The sequence below is a fragment of the Streptopelia decaocto genome (assembly GCF_964273445.1).
Source record: "Streptopelia decaocto genome assembly, chromosome: 2".
NCBI lineage: Eukaryota > Metazoa > Chordata > Aves > Columbiformes > Columbidae > Streptopelia > Streptopelia decaocto.
Genome location: NC_138655.1, coordinates 15321362 through 15343293, shown reverse-complemented (window position 1 = coordinate 15343293; position 21932 = coordinate 15321362). Strand labels below are relative to the sequence as shown.

The window sequence follows — 21932 nt, the reverse complement described above, 5'->3', positions numbered from 1 at the left end:
AGCCCTTTGCTCGGTTACCACCTTCTGTTATGTCTGTGAATACGTTGCATTTACATAGGACCTGTACAGCAAACCACTGCACAGATCAGATGTGCCGCAGCCAGCGGGGAAGGAGACGTGCGGGCTGGTGAAAAGCTTTGCCCACCTTCAGGTGCTGTAAATCCCCGGAATGAGACCGGTCAGTGCCAGGTGGGAGGTGTTACTGGCTGTGCCGGTTTTGTTGGGATTTGTTTTCTTCATAGTAGTTAGAATCTTTTCAGTAGCTAGCACAGTCTTTTGTTTTGGGTTTAGCGTGAGAATGTGGTAACACACTGAACTTCCCTGGGACAGAGTTTTAAGTTTTTCTTTCTAGGAGCAAGGCTGTGTTTTGCAGTTGGTACAAAAAGAATGTGAGGACTTGCTGATGTTTTGGCTCTTGCCAAGGAGACCAAGGACTTTCTCAACCTCCCAGCTGCAGCTGCACAGAGAAGCTGGGAGGGAGCACAACAGGACAACACTCAGACTGGCATCCAGGATGGACAATGAGATATGCCCCACCATTAGCATCATGCTCTGGATATAGCTGGAGCCAGCTTTTCTGGCTCATTAGTTTTTAGTTCTTGGCCTTCTCCCGTTTTGGCCTTTTGCTTTTTGCTCTCCTTTTGGGATCAGCTGTTCGGGACTGGTGTGCTCTCTTTTCCAGCGCTGGCTGTTCATTGCGATTGTGTTTGAGTACAAACTGCTGTCCGGGTCTCTGCTCATCTGGGATCTGCTGTACAGGACCGGTGTTCATGAGCAATTGCCTTGTGCATCACTTATTCTATATATATATAAAATGTAGTTTATTATTATATTGTTTTTTATATGTATATATATATATTTTTTTTTTTTTTCCTGTCTTATTTAACTGTTCTTATCTCAACCCACGAGTTTCTCCCTCCCCTTTTGTTTTTCTCTTCCATCCCCCTTCGGAGTGAGCAAGCGGCTGTTTGAGCAAGTGCTTGGTTGCCAGCTGGGTTTAAACCATGACACTGGCAAAAACCTCTGGTTTGTTTGTTTCTCTTTTTTCTTTTATCTCATATTCATGCAATGGATCGAGCCCTGACCTTGTTTAAATCAAACTAAATACTTTTACTGTATAATAAAAATTCCAAGTTTTTAATACATTGCCATGCACAAATGAAGTCAAACAATGCAGAGTACAAAATTGTCAAATATACAAAATGATAAAGCAGATATCCAAAGCTTCCAGAGATCATGCCCAAAGATACCAAAAACTTGATATTGATTTTAATTCTGTTGTTTAAAATAATTCCTCCCTCCCACCTGGCTTGTATTCTTCGTTGAGTTTTGAAAACAGAAGGAATTAAAGAGCAAATATAAAAATTGTAGGGTGGAATTAACAGTGATGGCCACTTTGTATACTAAAAATCAGATTGTGTGACAATTTCTATTTTGGGACAAAAGCACTGCTGTACAGATGAACACCTTGGATGCCTGGGGAAATGCAGTGTACAGCAAACAGAAAGGCACACTTTTGTCCTGTGCCACCTCATTTGGCTCTGTCTTTAAAAACTTCAGCCACAGATGGCCTGGGAATAACAGTGTGTTGCTTTTTAACCATTAGAGTGCTGGCATTTTCCCAGATTCTCAACCAAGTTAACATTAAAAGGAGATCACTGATGTAGAGTACCCTGACTCCAAAGGCAGCTGGACCAGACACAACTTGCTGCGTTACAAGAGACTGTTTAGACCAGAGAGCATGGCTGTGAGCTTGCACTCAGCCTTTCTGCATCCAGATCTCCTGCATTGGGCTACCAGGTTTCCCAGGACCTTGTTCCAGCCTCCCTCTCGCTCCCGGCAGCTCATGTCCATCATCAGCTGCTGGTGCCAATGTGCAAGCACAGCCCAGCATCTGATTCTGTCCACGGGCTGCTGGTTTGGGGGCAACCTTTGGCGACAACTCAGGTGTGGCTATGCTTCCAGCTGTTACTTTTCTGCTCTCCTCAAGGTCAGGTTCAATCAGCCTTAAATTCAACTCTCCAAAATAAAGGAGCCCAAAGTGAGAGCCCCCTTTGCTGGTTTACACTGCGCAGTCAGGCAGGCATTACTCACACCTTACCCAGCTTGTGAAAAAGAAATAAGAAATGTGAGGCAGGTCCAAATAGCTACAGTCCCTACAAGAAACTGAATGCAAAGCCCAGCACATCCCAAAGCACGTCCCCGCCACCCTCAGATTCTGTAGTAACAGTGAGAAATCTAAAAACATTCCTCTTAGGCTTGCCAAGTATCCCAGCAGCTTAAAGCAAAGCAAAAGAATCTCCTCCTCAGAGCACGCAGCCTCTTTGGGGAAGTGCTGGTCATCCCATCGCCGGAGCACTGCCCCGTGCAGTTCGGCTGTATTTGGGGGGAGCCCAGCAGACAGCAGCAACCCCAGCTGACACCCTGAAACACAGGGTCCGATTCTGCAGTGGCTTCAAGAGAGCACTCAGCACAGCACAGGACACGGGGCTTCACTTGGGGCTTAGCCCAGCACGGCCCAGGTCCTCCTCCCAGTCAGTGGCGTTGGACCCTGGGGGAGAAGGCTGAGCTCTGGGTCTCATGCAGAGATGCTCTGCAGAGCATCTGTGCTTTCTCTGTTGCCACTTAATCTGTTTTCTACCTTTCGTAGCAAAAAGCAGAGAAGAAGCCTCTTGTGTACAAAAGATGCAGATGAAGTGGTAAGAGGACATTTCTTTATCTGGACTGGTGTTGGGAACAGAGCCTGCCTCAGCAGGCAAAACCTCTGTCTAGATGGAAAACCATGCTCTAAATAATAACAATAATAATAATAAAAAAAACAAAAGACAAAAACCAAAACCAAATAAACAAGTCCCCTAACCACCTGATGGGGTAGATTGTGGTTTGTTTTTCTCCTCTGCACAGCTTATTATTGCTTACGTACAGTTTTGCTGCAATATCGATCTCCCTGCTTTAAAAAGCCCCTGTGTATCACTATTTAATTTGGTGACTTATGATATTAAATAGATGAATTCAAGGCAAGTGCTTAATAGAAGCAATGTGATTAGAGATGTAACAACAGCTACAGAGGATTTTTTTTTTTCCTGAAAAAGTATTAGATATATTTGGAATTAAAATCAGAAAGGAGCTTTTCATCTCGTTCTCAGACTAAGCCTGGCTCTGTTACAATAATACTGTCAATCCTCCTTCTACGGCAGCAGCAGACATGACACAGTCATCTGCAGGTTCAGCTGCTGCTCCATCCAGGCTGACCCCAGCCGTGCCTGCACAGGACCGCTCTGCTCCAGAGCTGCAAGGTGTCTCGGCAGCGTGAGGACACTTGTAAACCATCACACACTGAAGCCAGTGACTCCGCAGAATTTATTTTACAGGCGGCCAGCTTGTACCAATGTTCTTTAAACAATAAATCTAGACCAAACTCATTTTCTTAGGATTTCACACTGGATTAGAGCAAGAATCCCCAAAGATCTTTATCTTCTTAGTTGCGGCTGTAGCGAGCTCCCTTCTTGTTTCAGCTTCTTGATGTCGATTCAATACCAATTTGCAGTAAGTATTGCTTTTATGGTTTCTGTTGTCTGCGTGAACTGTTTACTCTTTAAACTGCACATCCCAGCTTGTGCTGTTCCCCACCGCCCGATGAAGCACAGCAGAAGGTGGCTCTGACGGTTCCCATTTATCTCACACCGATTGACAGTGGTTCTGTGAAACCCGTCTCAGACACCGGGTGCTCCCTTGCTTATTTCTAAGGTACGGCATTCAAACCAGCCAATGGTAATAGGGCGCAATCTGGCAAAAACCCGCTGCTGGGAGCAGCTGTCATTGCTCTGGGTAGTCCCACTGAAGTAATTTCGCTCCTAGAGCTTTATTAACCGGTTCTGATGGGGCTCGTCATGATAGTGGGAACAGTCTGCTGCCTTTGAAGCAACAAACCCGTGTACCGCGTTCAGCTGCACAGCGATACAATATAATTCTCAATCAGCACACTGCAGCTTCTCTGCCAGTTGTTGAAGGCAGGAAAACCTGTTTCTTGCCAGCAAGATGCTGCCTCCTTAATTAAGAGGCAAAGCAACAGTTGTTACTCCTTGCTCAGACTACACTTCCACTTGGCCCCATCATCTGAGTGCCTCATTTTATCTCAGCTGTTATTAATGGAAGACAACATACTTTCTCTATATGTCCAAGGGTTTGTGTTGTCCTTTGTCTGGTTTTCTTCCTTTATTTACACATAGAAGGACCCTGCAACTGCAAGCAGACCTACTGATGCTCAGACCAAATGCTGGCAACCACAGCTCTGTTCATATAAGCTGTTTAAATTAAGACCATATTGTGTGAAGAAATAAAAGGATATAGGTTGCCTTGTCCTGTAATATTGGAAACTTTATGATATTTTTAATTTAGAAGTTTACATCTGATGATCTAGTCTAATCCTTGCACAACACACGCCGAATAACCTCATCCAGTAATTGCTGCACTGAGCCTGGATTTCAATTTGAGGTACAGCTTATTGACTTAGAAAAATACTCTGCATACATTTAAAGACTTTATGTGATGGAGGACATGCCAGGTAACTAAATAAGTTGTCTCCACGAGTAATTATCCTCCCTGTTGAGCATTTGCACTTAATTTCTAGGCTAAAATCAGTTTCCAACCAGTAGAGCAGATCATTCCCTTTTCTTCTAAATAAAAGAGCTACCTGCCTTCAGACAGCACTTCCCTGCCCAAGTGGAAGACTGTGATTGCAGATGGAGATCCAGTCACCTCTTCAAATTGCCTCTGATAAATTAATAGCTTGAACTTCATTAGTCTGACACTATAATAAGACCTGTTTTCCTGCCCTTGAATGACACTGGGAGATATTGAAAATAATCTTTCCATGCTGTCAATACCCTTTTCGAAAGGCAGGCGGTAACTGAACAAACTGGAACAGCGTGGCTGCTGCCAGGTCCTACATCCCAGCTGGCAAGAGCATCTCTGGGGTGATGATGACCGCAGTATTTATCACACCTGCACAGCCCCTCTATTAGTCCAGATGTACCCCGTCTCTCCAAGTGGGACTGCTGCCATCTCTCCTGGATTTCTGACTTTACTGTCCTCCAGGTTACTCGCTTACCGCTGACCGGCTCCATATCATTATTTACAGCACCCCTTTTTTTGTCATCATTGGCTGTTGCCAACAATAATTTTCTCTTTTCTTGGGAAGAGTATCAAAAACAGACCATACTTTGGGAGGAGCTCATTAGAAGTACTCTCGCTGATAATAAATTCATATTTACAGTTATTTTTTGTAATCCAGCCTGTAATCAGTTTTAATCCACTTAACACAGGCTATATTGATTTTGCATTGTGCTATTTTGTTCCTTATCAGAATCAAATGATCTATAGGATGCTAAGTATAGTATGTCAGCAGAATTTCTTTTATCAACAAGCCTTTGATATCACAAAAAATGATAGCGAGTTTATTTTGCATGATATATTTATATAAAACTCATTTGGAGGGTTTTTATCAAATTTTAATTGGTTTAATGATTGTGTCTTATCAACCTTTCCATGATTTTGCCTAAGATTGACAGGAAGTTAATGAGCCTATTGTTTCCTGGATCAAATCACTAGTTCTTCTGAATTCTTGGGGTTTGGGGTGTCATTCAAAGCTTCTTTTATGCTTTCCAGTTCTGAGAAGTCCTAGGCAAGTTTTCATACCCTTTTGGATTCAGTTATCTGGTTCTGCAAATTTCAAAAAATATTTTGGGTAGCTGCTGTTTAATATTACCCATAATTGCTGATGGAGTAGGAGGAATTACGTTTTAATGTGCAATGTGACTCCCTCCTTCTACTGCTTTCAAATACACACCAGGATATTTGTTGGGTTTTGCATGTACTGTGAGTAATCCCTGCGCTGTGCCTGTCTAACATCACACTTAGCTTTGCTGTGACTCTATTTATTAGGATGTATGTAAAGCTTTTGGTCTAACCAGCCCTAACCCATTGGCCACTCACTTCCCATATATATTTTTTGGCTTCCTTCATCAAACATGTACTTTTCTTACTTGCTGATTTATCCCCACGAGCCCGCCTAACCACCCATACATGATGTTGGTGGGGTTTTTTGCACTCCAGATAGCACTCCTGAATTTTACTATAGGAGCTTACAGGTAATGCTTGTAGTACTTTCCCCTTCACCCATCAATTTGAATCATACCAGCAGACCTTTTCTTTTCAAACTAAAATCTTATTGACCACAGTCTATATATACCATGGTCAATTGCAGCACAGTCATGCAGCGGGGCCGTTCAAGGAGACTCTGACCGCAGAGATGTTAATTGTTAAAAGGGGACCAATGTGAAAGGTGCGGGATTTTGCTTTGCTTGCCTGAGACAATTTTGACTCATTGAGATCTTGTAGTTTTCGGAGGGAGTTTAGTTTTAGTGATAACAAAAAACTGCCGCAGGCCTGGCTCCATGGCTGGCTTTAATCAGCAGATCTCCAGAGACTTTGATGGAGTAGTGCCAATATAGGTCTGCCAGGGGTCTGACCTGGGTTGTCCCAAAAATTCAAGGCAAAACAAACCCAGAATTTTGTCATTTTTAATGGTGTGGCTTCCTCAACAGTGCTGCAGCTGCTGTTGAGTGACAACACTTACCCTACGGAACAAGGAGGGGTGACGCCACGGGTAGGGCATCGCCATGCAGTCGGGTGGGCAAAACCAAAGAGCTCACAGAGCTTTGTCAGCCTCCCCTCCTGGCAGGCTGCATTGCCCTTCACAAAATAAATGGTGGGTGTTCAGGCACAGAAAGCCACGCAGATGAAAAAGACCAAGGAACAGAGCAGCAGGAAGGATGCTTTCAGTTGGAGTGTATTTTCTGGGGTGAGCAGTTCCTTCAGGTTTCTAGCGCAGGACTTCTCCCGGTTTGGAGCACACGGGATGGCCGAGTCTCTGTCAGCGTTTCCTAGTGGGGACCGATGCTGCGACCATTCTCGACACAAAGGAGCCGGGCAAGCGTGGCGGGAGGAGAGGAGCCGGGAGCGGGGGGAAGATGCAGGTGTCCTGATCACAATATTGGTTTGTTTCAGAGATAATAACTTGTGATCAGTGTAACGGCGGCACTGGTCTTTGCGAATTTACCTATCTCCACAGGGCTGATAATTGCTGTTTTATGAAAATAGCGTTCGTCTCCTACTCTTTTGCACCGAACTAATGGCTGAGTGTATTTGAATTCACTTCCTTTGCCGGAATAGCTTATTTGCTCCCTTTCATGTTGACTTGGTCTTTGGCACTCTCAACATAAATGATTTATTGACTAGAGATAAAGCATTCTTTCCCCTGAACTGTTCCTGCGACCCAGGCAAAAGCGGATGTGTCGGCTATTAATAAGGTGTGCAGCATAAAAAATGCAATAGACTTGATTGTCTGCACTCAATAGCCTTTCCGAGAACACAGTACCTGCCCCCATTCATAATAACAAAAATCTCTCCCACATGTTTATTTATATTAAAAAGTTTTCAGAAGAATATGCTGGGATCCAGATAGTTGTTCAGGAGATGCAGAACAATTTCATAAATATCCCTGAGGAAGCATGGCCTACTTTGGGAGAATAACAGTGATTAAAAAATCCAAACACGATGAATGCACAAGCCAAAAACTACAGTTAATTCCTTATGGCTCCGGTGGATGGTTACACACGTGAGAAGGGTCACGGGGCTTGGGGGAACTATGCTTGGAGTTCTCCACATGCACAGGCTGGCTGTAGGATGGACACCTACACCAGCTTCCAAGGAGGTTTGTCCCATAGGCCCCTACAGCAGACTGCTCACCAAGTCTGGCTGCACAAGGGTCTGGACTTGATTTTCACATTTCTCAGGGCCTATAACACTGCTTTTCTAGGTCACTGTAGCTAAAATCCTGGGAAGCTTTTAAAACAAACTGTTTTAACAGGAGAAGTGCACACATCTAAATTCATGCCCATATACTGGAAGATGTTCAAAACTAACATCATGGATACAAAAAATGCTTCTAGTGGCTCTCTGCCTAACTCAACTTCTTCTCGTATGCCTTTTTAAGTTAACGCTCTCTGATAAACTCTTCTTTTATCATTCAGATTATTCTGGATTTCTTCACTGGGTAGTAAAATAAGAGAATTCCTACTGCAGAACTATAGCGTTCTCCTTCTTTTCAAAATAACTTATATCAAAGTGTTTTTTTAATAATTGCTGTACCAACATGAAATTGTCAGTTGCCAGAGCGCATTTTTAAAACCTGTAGCAGAAAGAGCTGCAAGATTTGCCGAAGCTTACAGTGGATCTGTGCCATGTGCACGGCCGGGTCTCTTTGTATCAGATTCCAACCTGCAGCCCTAGGAAAACGTCTAGAAAGTGCAAATGTTGCCATTGGCAAAGATTGTTACATCTTAAGGAGTTTTTTTACACCAATTAATTTAAAATTAGGTACCAGGATTTTCAGAAAGAGAATGTAGAAGCTTACTGCTTTGTAATTCTCAGCAGTTCCATTTGACAACGCATGGAAAGACCTAAACCATTAGAAATCACTAGCAACTTCTGAAAATCTTGGTCATCAATAAAAATAATTTGCTTTTGGACTGAATACCATAGAAGTATCCAACATGCTGAATCTGAGATGGGTGGAGAGCTGAAACCTAAGATCACACCCATGTGAAAAACATTAAGCCCTAACAATATTTATGTGTTGGCTGTACAGGCACCCTCAGTGGTTGATCTTCCATTCTCTAGCAATGAACTGCACAATTGTTTTTAAGAATTATAGCACAGGAGCTTCCTGTAAAAAGGTCCATTTGACTTGATGGAGCTGCGCCTTCTCTCCATCATGCATCTTCACACCAGTGCAGCATCTCACCCACAGTTCAGCATATACACTAACAGCAACTCTGTAGTACTTCTCTATCAGACTGGAGAGAGTGATGGTCTTTAAATACACAAAAAGCTACCTTTGATATTAAAGAAAGAAGGAACAAGAAGGTAAGTCCTCTCAGTACGCTGATGGCATCAGTTCCTTATAGTGAGTGTGTCAAGACGGTCCTGATGTGAGGGACACACATTAATTCCACTGAGTTCCCATGGAAGTACCACAGCCAGCTGTGATACAGCCAGGGATGAGGCCAGCTGTTCAGAGACTGAACAAAAATGCTCAGATTGAATGCAACAGTCTTGAGCCTGCTACAGTATATTGAAAGGCTTATTGGAACTGTTTGCTTATTCCCAGTTCCTACCAAAATACTGTTTTGGATAGAAAGTGGAAAAAGTTAATGAAGAAGTCTGCCCCCTCCAAAGGGAGTGTCTTGCTCCTTAGAAGTATAGTCTTACACTTTATCTTGTTCAGAGAGTTTGGTTTGGACTATGATTCCCCAGTCCTGCCCGAAACATAAACAGAGGCTAGCATAAAGAACCTGAATTCTTCCAGTTTATTCTGGTTTTATCATAGACCAAACCCAGGGTCACACATATCTCTGAGAAAGCCTCTCTCCCTTGCCGAGTTAAGAAAACACGTTGGCACACCAGAAATGAGAACATTGGATATTTGGCAGATGAGAGGAAGAGCAGACACAGTGTCCTACAGCTCATTCAACACACCCTGGTCTTGGCTACCTCTGTGACAACTGTTCTGTAAGTCTCAATAAAAAAGTCACACCTCTGCTGTGTGCAAATCTATCTACACAATCTACCATGAACCGGTGAAGGGATGCGAGTGGTGGACTTTACTTTGGATGTGTCTCAGCACAAATACTGAAACGTATCCTCAGTATTTAAAAAAAGACCATTATATATATATGGACTGTGCTAGTTCTGTGTGGAAAGCACATATGAAGTGCTGATATTGTTTAACAGAATACCATTAGACTGCAAAACTAACATATACAAGACATTTACATTCCTATCAGGGTGTAATATTGTGAACATATCCACTGAGATTGGAGATTTGCTGTAAGTTTTTCCTAAAACATCATGCCATCTGCATACATAACAAAAAAATCCAGTAGTTGCCATGCTAAAACAGGACTTCTAGTGAAGAGCATAGACAGTCCCCGAAAGGGAACTCAAGAGTTATGCACAGTGATGAAAACTGGAAGAAATATTCCAGCTAAAGGTCTGTCAATGACCATTTTCAACAAATTAGCACTGGATATTATGCACCACATTTTCACTCCACAGCAAACCAGGTCTTCCCAGAATACATCATCTTGAGTAGGCTGATTTTACTTCAAGTTTGTCTTCAATCCTCCATGGTCACCTTCTGGCAGTGCCATTTATTATCGTTTTTTTTCATGAAGCAAAGTTCACTTTCATATCAAGTGGCAGGACAGCAGCTTTAGAGGCTGGAAATGTTTATGGAGAGCTCTCTGCTGGGGCTGTAAGAAACAGAACAGAAAAACAAAACCAGACAGTGAGTATAAAAAACAGCAGAGGAATTACCATTTATTTCACCTAAAATAAAAATGGTCAGATTTGAGCTGACTAAATGTACTTCTGCTGTAAAGACAAACTACTCCTAGAATATATATTGTGTCCCTGGTATGTTTTTAATCAGCTTTACTCATCAACCAAAAAACTGAGTGCTTAATCAATTCCTCAGATAAATATAAAGCGCAGACCAGCAATCATTTGTACGGTTTAACAAATCCTACTTGGATTTTATTGCCTCATGTGAAAGCACTGCTTGCTTTTCCTCTCATCTGAGTCCCAGAGAGCAGGCTCTTTGGTTTGGTTGGGCTTGCATTAACTACTGAAGACTTGATAGCCAAATGCTGGAAGGGCTTCGCCAAATGCTTAAGTTGGAGCTGATATTCCCTCAACATTTCTGCTGGTCATTACTATGTAGGAGATCTGAAGACAGTTCACCCACTTCCTTTCTTGCTTCAGGCCCCATAAGATAATTAAGGGGTTGCAGAGAGTTTCTCCTTCCCTGCTAAAAGCAGTAAAGCACACTCAGTTTCAGTGGCTGCTACTCCTTGCCTGAAAGCCCTTGCAAAGCTGTGAGCTATCACTGCATCACAGCAGAATATGCTGAGGTTTCTTGCCATTTTTCCTCCCCTCCACACCAACTCTTGTTTGAGATGCACAGCAAAAGGACAAGAGGTAACGGGCACAAGATGGAACAAAAGGGATTCCAGTTAGATACAACAAAAAAGATTTTTCTTAGTGAGGGAGGTTACAGTTTGGAACAAGTTATCTGACCAGGTTGTGTGATCTCCGCCTATGGAGATACATGCAACTCAACCAGGCAAGTCCCTGAACAATTTAACTTCACCCTGCTTTGAGCATGATTGCATGGAATGATCTTCAGAGGTCCCTCACAATGTTCATTATTTTAGGATTATACATTTTCTGATGGGAATTTGTGCTCCCTGCTCTGCCTTTCTGAACAGGAGACAGGTGTTCATGCAGTTCTGCTCACACTGAAGTGCTTTCAGTCGTATATTCAGTGTGTAGCCAGGAAAATGCATGTAAACCCATCATGGGCTTACGCCAGACTCTGGAGGAGGAGCTGCGCAGAGGCAAGTTCATCGTGTTATTTCAACGTGTTTGGACACAGCTTTGTTTCTCATGGAGCCCTCACCCATCACCAGACTTACAGACCAGCTCTCTGGCCAGGGCAGTGGTGGGACAGGACTCATCGGGGTGGGCTCTGCAACCTCTCCAGGTGATGTCCTGCTTCTTGCATAAGTGTATGTCTCTGTATGTGTGGAAAGAGCTGGATAGCTGGGGTTTTTTGGGCCAGATTCCAAATCGTGAAGCTAATGGGATACTGATGCTGCCCAGGCAGTATTCACGTCAGCTCAAACTCAGGTTGGCAGTAGCTTTCTGCTTCTCACCCCTTCAAAATCACACCTGGCGGGCTATTGGTGGGCTGACTGGCTCTGCCCAGCTGTCAGTTTGCCCGTATTTGCCTCTCCTAACCCCAAACTCTTGTAGCAATAGATGTGAAGGTCTTATCGAGCAGGGAAAGGATGGGATGGAAGAATGCAGAATAAGATTAAAAAAAACCCAACACACCCTACCTTGAGCACTTTATCCCTCAGTGATTTTCCTATGAAACAATAAAAACCAGTCTCCTCAGCTATTTCCTTCCTTATGTGGGCACAGTCACCTGATTATGGTGTTACTTTTGATTTCCGTTTTCACAGCTGCCTTGCTTTTTTTTTCCAAGGTACTCTAGTTCCATGATCCCACCACCACCTACCATCATCTACTGCTTGGGATAGCCATGTCAGCAGTGGCCTAAGAAAGATAAACATTTGGGGACCCAGCAACTCTTTTATTCCATGGAAGAACAGAAGGAAGGTTTTGACCCTTCACCTGGTCTAGATGGATAACTGACTGCATCACCCAGGGCAGAAAATAGAAAAGCAATGGTGCTATTAAGCAGGTGTGAGGATAAAGGGGATATCTGGGGGGAGGTTTTAAACTTAGAGAGAGGCAAACTGGTATCTAATCTCAAAAGTGTTTGATTCCAGGGGAACTGGAGGATATCTCCTCTCTGTGTAGCATCAACAGAGATGGGGCTGTCTCACAAAGGACAAACAGGACTATTTTTGAGGTTAAATAGCTCTTCTGCTGCAAAGAAGGTAAAATCTGAAAAGCTCTCCCACTCAATGGAAAATACCTTGCTTACCTACACAGTTGCAGGACTGAAATTAAATGGGTAAACTGATTAATTATATCAGGTCACGCCTCAGGATTGCACTCCTGCTGAAATTCCCCAATCATCCACAGTGTCTGAGCCGTTAGCTTGTACTTGTGCTTAAGTCTGAAATAAGCCAGCTAGTGCTTTGGACAGAAACACATGATCGAGGAGGAATGGGGACTCACCCCAACCTGAGGGAGCACAGACATTTCGAGCCACGCATGACACCTGGCAGAGTCACAGAATCACAGAATGGTTGGGGTTGGAAGGGACCTCTGGAGATCATCCAGTCCAACCCACCTGCTAAAGCAGGTTCACCAGAGCAGATTGCACAGGAATGTGTCCAGGTGGGTTTGAATGTCTCCAGACAAGGAGACTCCACAGCCTCTCTGGGCAGCCTGTTCCAGTGCTCTGGCACCCTCAAAGTAAAGACCTTTCTCCTCATGTTCAGATGGAACCTCCTGTGTTTGAGTCTGTGTCTGTTGCCCCTCATCCAGTCAGTCAGCACTGCTGGAAAGTGTCTGGATACAACCAGCAACACAGAGCAAGAGAATTAGTAGCAATTCTGTTACACTCTACATTTAGAGCAAGCAAACTGAGGATTTAGAGGTCATCTAGCCCATTTCTTCTCACTTTGTCTTCTGAGGACAGGGTTTTAGAAGCACTTATTCTTCCTCATTACCTATATATTTTCTGATGCCCAGCTGGAGACTCCTCTAAGGACACAGGCTTTCTAACAGTCCAAACCCAGCACCTTCTCAAAGTGAGATCTTTTTGAAAGGTATCACAAACGAGCAGTCGCCTTTGAAAACCCTGCCTTAGACTGTGAGCTCTCGGAATGAAGACCGCCCTTTGCAGGGGGTTTGTGCGCTTACCAACAGAACGGCGTACAGATCTAATCTCACATGACATTTTCAAGAAGCTGCTGTAGAAAGACAACAATAATTTCAAAGCCAGGGATGTATTTCATTTTTTGAGTACCTGTATTTTTTTTTTCTAACTGGGAATGGGACATATTTTTCATTTGTTTAAAACATATGTTAATTCAGCTCAACCTGGCGGTATTACCTATTGGTCATGTTTTCATAATTGAGGTATTCTGATAAAGAAAACAAGCATCTATTACCTTTGCTACATTTCTTCTCCTGGAACTAATTTTATACTCTAAGGTCAGGACATTTCAAACATGGGATTATCAAGAAAAATGCCCACTTCCACCATCCATATACCAACTCTTTCTTGGAGCCTGATGAAAACTGCATGCCACTACATTTACTAGTATTTTTCTTGCATCAGAAAGGACACAGATATCTCACTTCATGCCACTCATGCCACTTGAGACATTATAATATTCTGTATGTTATTGCAGACTTGTTGCATCTTGCTACTTACTGATTACAGATATTACTAGCCTTGAAGAATTTTGCACACTGACAAAAGGAAATGGCTGGCAGCCTATTTGTAGATTTACGCCTTTCTTTTACCCCTTTTTTATTGTACATTGAGTTATTATCACGGAGGTGTCAGAGCATGAGGTGTCTGTGTGAGGCTCATGGAAGCTGCTGGTCCCGGTCAGTCACCATGGTGGAAGGAGGATTTGCAGGGGCTGGGAAATGCTGCTGTGAGGCAGCTGGGGCAGGGACAGGAACTATTTGCCTCGGATCAGATGAGACTGAAATTGTAGCAGAGTTTCGTTTCACTCTATCACAAAACCATCCCATTACTGTTCTGGGTGGAGAACAGCACCAGTTCTTTTAACCTCTAGGTAAATGCAACTATTGCTGCACATCCTTATTACCTAACAGGTCGCTGATAAGCAGAGTCAACAGTGCTGGAGATCCAAGGTCACCTCAAATATTTGCAGGCTGGAGCTGGCTGGAGCCAGCATGGAGAAGGTTTGGTCTGGCTTGCCTGATCTTCCCCTCATTACTAAGACCTGGTAGCTGATACAGTCTCGAAGGTTATTTAATGTTGTTTGTCAAATGCAGTGCCAGTACAGTAGAAAAAACAGTCAGGGGGAAAAGGAAGTTTCTTCTTACTTTTGATTTTTGAATTTGCTTGCCAAGCAGGAAAGCAAGATTTCAGTTTTGGAGTAGCTTGACAGAAAAGGTGGATTTATCAACACAACATCTAGAGCGTCAAACACAGTAATCCTAATTCCAGGCATTCAATGTTCATTAATGAGGCCATGCAAAGTAATTATAAAATCTGAGAATACACGGAATTAAAAATAAATGTTGCTTTCCCTTCACCTCTACTTTATTTTAGGGTCCAGTTAGGCCGTATTTTTCATGAACCATGAAACCCAACCACGAAACAAGACGTTCTTGTTCCAATGCCCAGGGACATTGATCTATCATCACAAGACTCCAGGAGCAGCATCTTTAAAACAAACAGCAGCTGACATGTGAGTTGCTATTTCTGCAAACAGGAGTTTAGGGTTTCATTTTTTGAAGACTCTTCATCTTCTGGGTAACTTGCTCCCATAACCAGATACTTTTAATCCTCTTGCAAGTAGTTTTAATATCTGTTGATGACATCACCGTAAATACGCTACTGAATAAATATTCCCTTATGAGATCTATGGAAGAGAATGACTTTACATGCAATAAGCTCCCCGGTGTTACTTATTTATTGCTACACTGCTCACGGCAAGTGGCTCCAGGCCCGCTCACAGGCTTTGTGGTGGCAGCTGGCACACGGTTTGGGGACAGCCTGCTGGGGCACAGCACAGTGTGTGACGCTGCCCCACGCCCTGTGAGAGCCCCAAGAAGCCATCGTGTGTATGTGAGTATGCGGGATCAACAGATTCCCTGTCTGGATCAACAGCAAATCTCATCTCAAGGAAGGGTGGCCTTCAAAAGGCGGCTTAGGCAGGATGCTCAGTGCTTCAAGACAGATGATGAACATTCAACAAGGTCGGGCAAATTTTTCCCCTGTGTTCTGACTCAAGACAGAACTCCCTCACTGCCTGTGCTGCTGGGATCTACAGCCTGCACCAGGCAATTCGAAGATGAAACATTTCTGGGAGAATGGATGTCATGGCAGATGCTCTCAGCAGGTCATCTCCTGAAAAGCCAATTAGTCAGAGGTTATCGCAGCTGCTCTGTGGAACACAGTTGGTTCACATAGAATGGGTTGAAAGTGTAGTTGTCCAAAATGGGTTTCACTAAGCCATTCCATGCCCTCAAATAGATTAGCCAAGAGTCTCTTCGTGAGTCACACACAACTCCAGCTTCCCTACCAAAGCAAATCTCTCAGCAACTTTACTAGCTTAAACAAAATGAGAACACGCATTGATTCTGTGCACAGGTGATTTATGCAAGAATTTTGGTTCCTTGCCCCTTCCTTCAAAAATCAGAGCTCACAGGGGACAGCTCTCAAAAGGCTTTGAGCTCACACTCCAGCCTTCTTCTGAAAAATATCCCAAAAAGCCTTTTAGCATCTTCTGAGCTTGATTTTACGGTGTTTATATCCGGGAACCTCAGAATAAAAATCTATCTCAAGAAATTATGCCTTCTTTATGACCGAGCCTAATCAGCATGTGAAAATTTCCCAAGCTTAAAAGTTTGATTCAAAAACCAGGCAAAATCCTGAGAGCAACTCTTTCAAAGTGATTCATCCATTGCTACTCAAGATGCTCCATATATCCCATCACCTACCTGCTGCTGCAAACATGCAAGGAAAAAAGAAACGTGCTTTTGCATTCAACAGATCACAGTGATTTCCTTGAAGCAGTTAGAATATTTTGAAAAAGTGCAATAACCACTTCCTTAGTGCTTACAGCTTCTTTCAAAGAGTTCTCTTAATCTGCTGCACACTTACCCATCACTGTGAACAGTGCACTGGCTGTCCACCAGCATCCTTCTCTAGAGATTTAAATTAGGGAAAACAGAAAGATTTAACAGAATGTAATGCTAAGGAGCCTGATAGTCTCAGCTGGTGTTGTCTGAAACTGAAAATGCACACGAGATTGCTGACTTTATACCTTACGCGTATCTCTGCCTGCCTGCCGTCAGTTCTTGATCTCACCAGTCCTTGTGGGGTGCTCCGCGGGAAGCGAGAAAGGTTGTCACAGATGAACGGTCTTCCACACTCTGTGCCCTGTAGCCATTTGCACTGCAATGCGAGCCTTTGCAAATTGACTGCTTTCATCTCGAGAGACCGAGTTTTAATACGAAGCACCAGGAACTGTACAAACTAAGTGAAACTTGAAAAAGTCATGGCCCTAAGCGGTATCTTCAGCTTACACATAAGGTGCTTAACCACACAGGTGCCGGTGGCCTGCAGTGGTTTGGTGGCTGCTCTGATCATCACCTGGAACTTGTCCTTACATTTCTTCTGCAGCTTCTGCAGGACACTTTCAAGCCTATCGTCCCATTCAGAAGCATGCAGCAGCATTTGGGAATTAGTTCTCTCCATTATATCATCCTTTTACTCGCTTCAGGATCTTCAGTGAAATATGCATTAAGCTAAGAAATATAATCAGATGAAATCAAAGACTCCATTAGAAAAATCAAAGTATTATAGCAAAAGAGTTTGGAAGCTCTCTGGAGCTACGACCCCCTCGCTGCTTAAGCAGAGCCTTTGCAGGATTAATAGGTGGAACAAACTATCCACCTTTAGGGAGATATTCACTATGAGGTTCCCTGAAACGAAAGTTTCCATTCTGTGAAGTGATTAACCAAGCAAAAAGGGAAATTATACCTGCTAAAACCACCTAAAAGACTGCACATATGCACACATGCATTTACCACAAAACAAAACAAAAACAGATCACGAAGTCTACAAAATCGGCCCCCCTGCCCTTAATTAGTTGAGCAAGCAACTTTATTCAGCCCTCTGGAGGAATGAATTATGATACAACCTTTACCTGTATTATCTCATTGTGTTATCACGTGTTTTTCCCAGGATACCTGCAAGCACCAAACAATGCAGAGAAAGTGCATTTCAGTATCAGCTGGTACTTTGCTTTATCCTTGCAGTTCAACATGTGGCCCACCACCTCATTTAATGCAAAACATCCAACCCCAAACTGGAAAAGACACAGACACAGTCTCGAACGATTTCACAAATAAAACGCCTCAATTTCAAATCACATCAGTGAGAAGACATTGTCTTATTTTACAGTTCTTAGTGAGGCACAAAGAGTTACAAGGCTGCACTGGTGCTGTCTGTCCAGATACTGGCTCCAGCACCAAGATCTCCAGGCGTTCAGAGCTCTGAGAGGCTCCTGAGTTCGGTGAAAACCCTACAGAGAAGAGGAGGTTTGAGGAGGCTCCTGGAATACGTAGGCTGGGTCTCGAAGCCGTAGCTTCAAGGAGGGGTACAAATAAGAAGCTAGATGGAAAATTCTGGGTTTGACCACCCATGCAGACTTCTCAATATGCTTTTAGATGATGCCTTCTCCTAGTCTGTCCCAAAGTCTGATTTTATCTGGAAACTGACACGTACTGATCACCACCTGAAGGGAAAATTGCTGGACTGTCAATGTTACAATCACCCTCCATGGCCACTGAGCTATCTAGCAAAAGAGCAGTCATCAATCTATTGTGACCAGATTGAGGAACTCTTCCTAGGCATCCTTGAAAAGGTCTACAGAAAAATTAGCACAGTGCATACACCACTACTGTTTATAAATCAAACAGAATGAAATGCTCCTGGTCTAGTTCTCCCAGCTGCAGGACCAAGCCCAGGGAGAGGTGCAGGTCCCCATCCACCCTACGACTGATGCTGTGAGCGAGCAGGCAGCTGGGAATGCTCGCTGCTCTGCAAGTCGAGCTTCATGGCTCTGTCTGGGGGGCTGGAAAATGAACTACAGAGATAAAATGAGTTACCACCTTTGAAGAGTTCCCTGGGTGATTATTAAGACTATATCTTGACGTATAATACACCCACGAGAGACCCTAGACACCAGTAATGCTGCCTCTGCAGAAGGGCTTGATAAATGAAGGATGGGCTGATTGTATCAAAGAGGTTCTTAAGTCAGGCATGAAGTCCAAGGCCTGAGATTATGTGGGCTGTATTGACCGCAGAGCCAAGCAAAGAAACACAATAGCTATGAAACAAAGAATATCTAGCCAGTGTTCAGAAGGCATGAGATGTTCAGTCATTCAAATTTTTAGGGAGTAATAATTAGCTCTGCGCAGGAACTCTCTGATCAGTGGCAAATCTGCTTTACTCTGATTTGCCCCTTTCCTGTTATTTTAGTTTGGAGGCTATCCAAAGCACCTGCATTTTTTTTGTCTCCCTCTGCATCCTGCACATGTTCCTGAAAATATGATTGCACAGAAATGTATATAAATGGTTCCAGACCACAGTGGCTGTTCAGTATGCTGGGGAGATGATTCTATATTTGGTTGCTGACATCCAAAGCAAAATGCTGTGTAACGTCTCCCTTTGTCCAAAGTAAGCAATACGAAGCGCGCCTGCCATGTCTTGCAGGTGTGGGGCAGATTACAGGACTTGCTGGCGTCCTCCATACCGCCCTGGCTGCCCACAAACCCAAGGGAAGCCCGTGCCTGGGCAGAGGGCACACTGCCCATACTCACCCTCACGCTGTCAGCACCGGCCGGGCTGGGCATCCAGAGCCCTGGGCTGGGATGCGCTCCCGGGTGCTGCACTGGAGCCGTAACCAGTGTAAATCAAGGACAGGACCGAGGTACTTAGTGGCAGAAAATAATTCAATGCCAGGTAGAAATTGACCTTTAAAAGTCAGACAGAAGGGCATTGCCACACTTTAAATAGAGGGGGTTTAGGCTAAATGTCATATCAGGAAAAAGACTTTCATTCATCATTCGGATTCTTTGCTTGCACAACATACCAGTATGGACTGATGGATGCAAGATAGTGGAATACGCAGCAGAGCAACAACTCGGTGGTTGAGGTGAAGGCCTTATCTGCCATATCATAGACAACCAGACTTTCCCTGGCTGTCTAGTTAAATAAACACATAATTGTCCTGCACAAAGTGGAATGGCATCAAAAAAGATATATAGCCTATCTCCTTCCCACCTGAAAGCTTGTCTTTAAGGTTAGAGATGTAAATAAACATGCTTGCCTGGACTTCTAGAGATGATTCAGTTGAACTTCTCCAGGTAGCCTGATTAAAGCTGTCTGGCTGTTTCCACACATAACTGCGGAGTACAACCCAGACCTAACGCAAAGCACAGACAGAAGTGGGACAGGAGAATCCATCCCTGCCTGTGCTGAGCTGTGAGAAGTAACATCACTGCCCCTGCAGAGCCCCAGCTCACTTGGCTCTCATGTCTGCATGGACAAACTCATTTCACCCACCCTAGATAGGCAAGCCAGTTATCCAGGCTTCTTCAACAAGCAGTGGAGAAAGATCAGGCCTTTGGAAGAGTGACCCACCTACTTACTTGTCATGTTGGATAAACGATTCTTTGGCAGCTCCTCTCTCCACTGATTACCAAGAAAGCTGGATGATGAGCTCAAATTAGGTATCCAGCAATTAAATGGCAAACAAGAGGTGACAGGAATTGCAACTTTATGCTTAATTTGATTGTTACAAATTCCAATTAGCATGTGAAATGTAGGTATTACAATGTTCAGGTTTAGAATGTTTAATGCTTACATTTCTACAGAAATCAAGAATTATATAGATTCCAGTAAAGGGATAAGGGGCCTAAATTTCATGGAGGCCTTGGATACTGGAATTTGACAAGGAAATTACACACTAAATAATCTCCATAGAAATTCATACACACAACTGAGATAATGAGATGCTTTCTGCAAGCAATCTACAAAGTACCAAAGTTTTTCAAACAAATTATTTACTCAGCACTATTGGTATCATTTTGCAGCTGGATAATTTATTGTGACCATGCTGACAAATTGTTTCCATTTGTCACTGATTTGCTTTTCATTTCCACTTGCAATATATGAACAAATCGACATCACAGTAAAGGAATTCACACGGGTAAGTAAAATTAGAGTAAACAAAAATAACGCTTTGTTTATTATTAAACACTTTTCATATTTTAGCTATGGTAGGCAATTAGGTTGGTAGGAATTTGCAACTGGAGAAGTTCAACCACTTTATCTCAGGCCAAACAATTTCTCACAATTCATGTGCAGACAAACTTCTGTGCTTCAAGAATCAGGGAAAATTTCTAATGGGATGTGGTATTTTTCTTCCAGTGCCAGAAAACTACGGATCCCAATTAAATTTTTGCTTCAAGGAAGGAAGGAAGGAAGGAAGAATTTCTGCCAGTGGAGCATGAAACAGATTTTGGATAGAAAGAAGATGGACAAGATTTTCAAAAAACCACAAGTGATTTGCACACCAAAGTCTCATTAGAAGACAACAAGACTTTGATTTCCAAGTTACTTGTGAAAATTTTCTCTGATGATTCCTACAAAAAATCTTTTAATGTTTATCCTAAACAAGTGCTGACACATCATTGAAAAGCAGATCTGGGGCTGCAACAAGTTCTGGTAACCCCTCGAGACATTTCTAAAGCCTCACCCACAAGAGATTTGAAACTTCTGGCATGTCCATATGTCTGAAATTTTCAGTCTGCATCATGCATTTGTCTATTTGGGATAATTAAGGTTATGCCTCCGTGAGCACAGTACTGCAAGGTAACCGCCGTCCGGATTTACAGCAGAACAGATGTTCCGGTGTATCTGTCCATGGCTGTGTCCTCACCCACGGTGAACACGAGGCAGCTGGGTGCGCGGTCATTGAAGAAGCACATGCAACACATATTCAACATTCACACTCCATCTTCCAGTTGCCTCACTGTAACTTTCTCCAGTAGCCACGCCATCAGATTTGTTTTCCAAGCCCAGCCACTATCACAGGCTGCCCAAGAACAAACACAGGCAGAACATCTTTCGCTAAGCCATTTTTTAGCCTGTTCACTGTCACCTCCAACCCACTCTTCAAGGCCTTTGTGCCAGGCCGGGTGCATCAAGAATAAATGGATGCTGGCACTGTTGAGCTAGGAGGTTAGCCAGGAGGTTAGTAAGGTGGTTAACCAGGAGGTTAGCCAGGAGATTAACCAGGAGGTTAACCAGGAGGTTAGCCAGGAGATTAACCAGGACATTAACCAGGAGGTTAACCAGGAGGTTAGTCAGGAGGTTAGCATGGAGGTCAACCAGGAGGTTAGCCCAGAGGATGTATGTCCTAGGCTCCCAGAGAGGCTGTATTTAGACACTCTACTCATAAAATGCCTAAATGGAAAAAAACCAAAGCTATAACGTTGCAGAGACTGCAAAATCAAACAGCCTCCTGGTCAGAAAAGCAGTGTGA

The 21932-nt window shown here is 43.5% G+C and overlaps 1 protein-coding gene across 3 annotated transcripts in view; it reads right to left on the bottom strand.

The window, feature by feature from the left end:
• Positions 1–9412: 9412 nt before the first annotated feature.
• SAMD12 (sterile alpha motif domain containing 12) overlaps positions 9413–21932 on the bottom strand; it is a 167107-nt gene continuing 154587 nt past the window's right edge. For 2 of the 3 annotated variants that reach the window (XM_082043937.1, XM_082043939.1), the window contains one exon: positions 9413–10376. In XM_082043937.1, coding sequence (XP_081900063.1) covers positions 10354–10376 — 23 coding nt within the window. In that variant the 3' untranslated portion in view covers positions 9413–10353. The remainder of the gene's footprint in view (positions 10377–21932) is intronic. The other variant, XM_082043938.1, reaches the window with a different exon arrangement.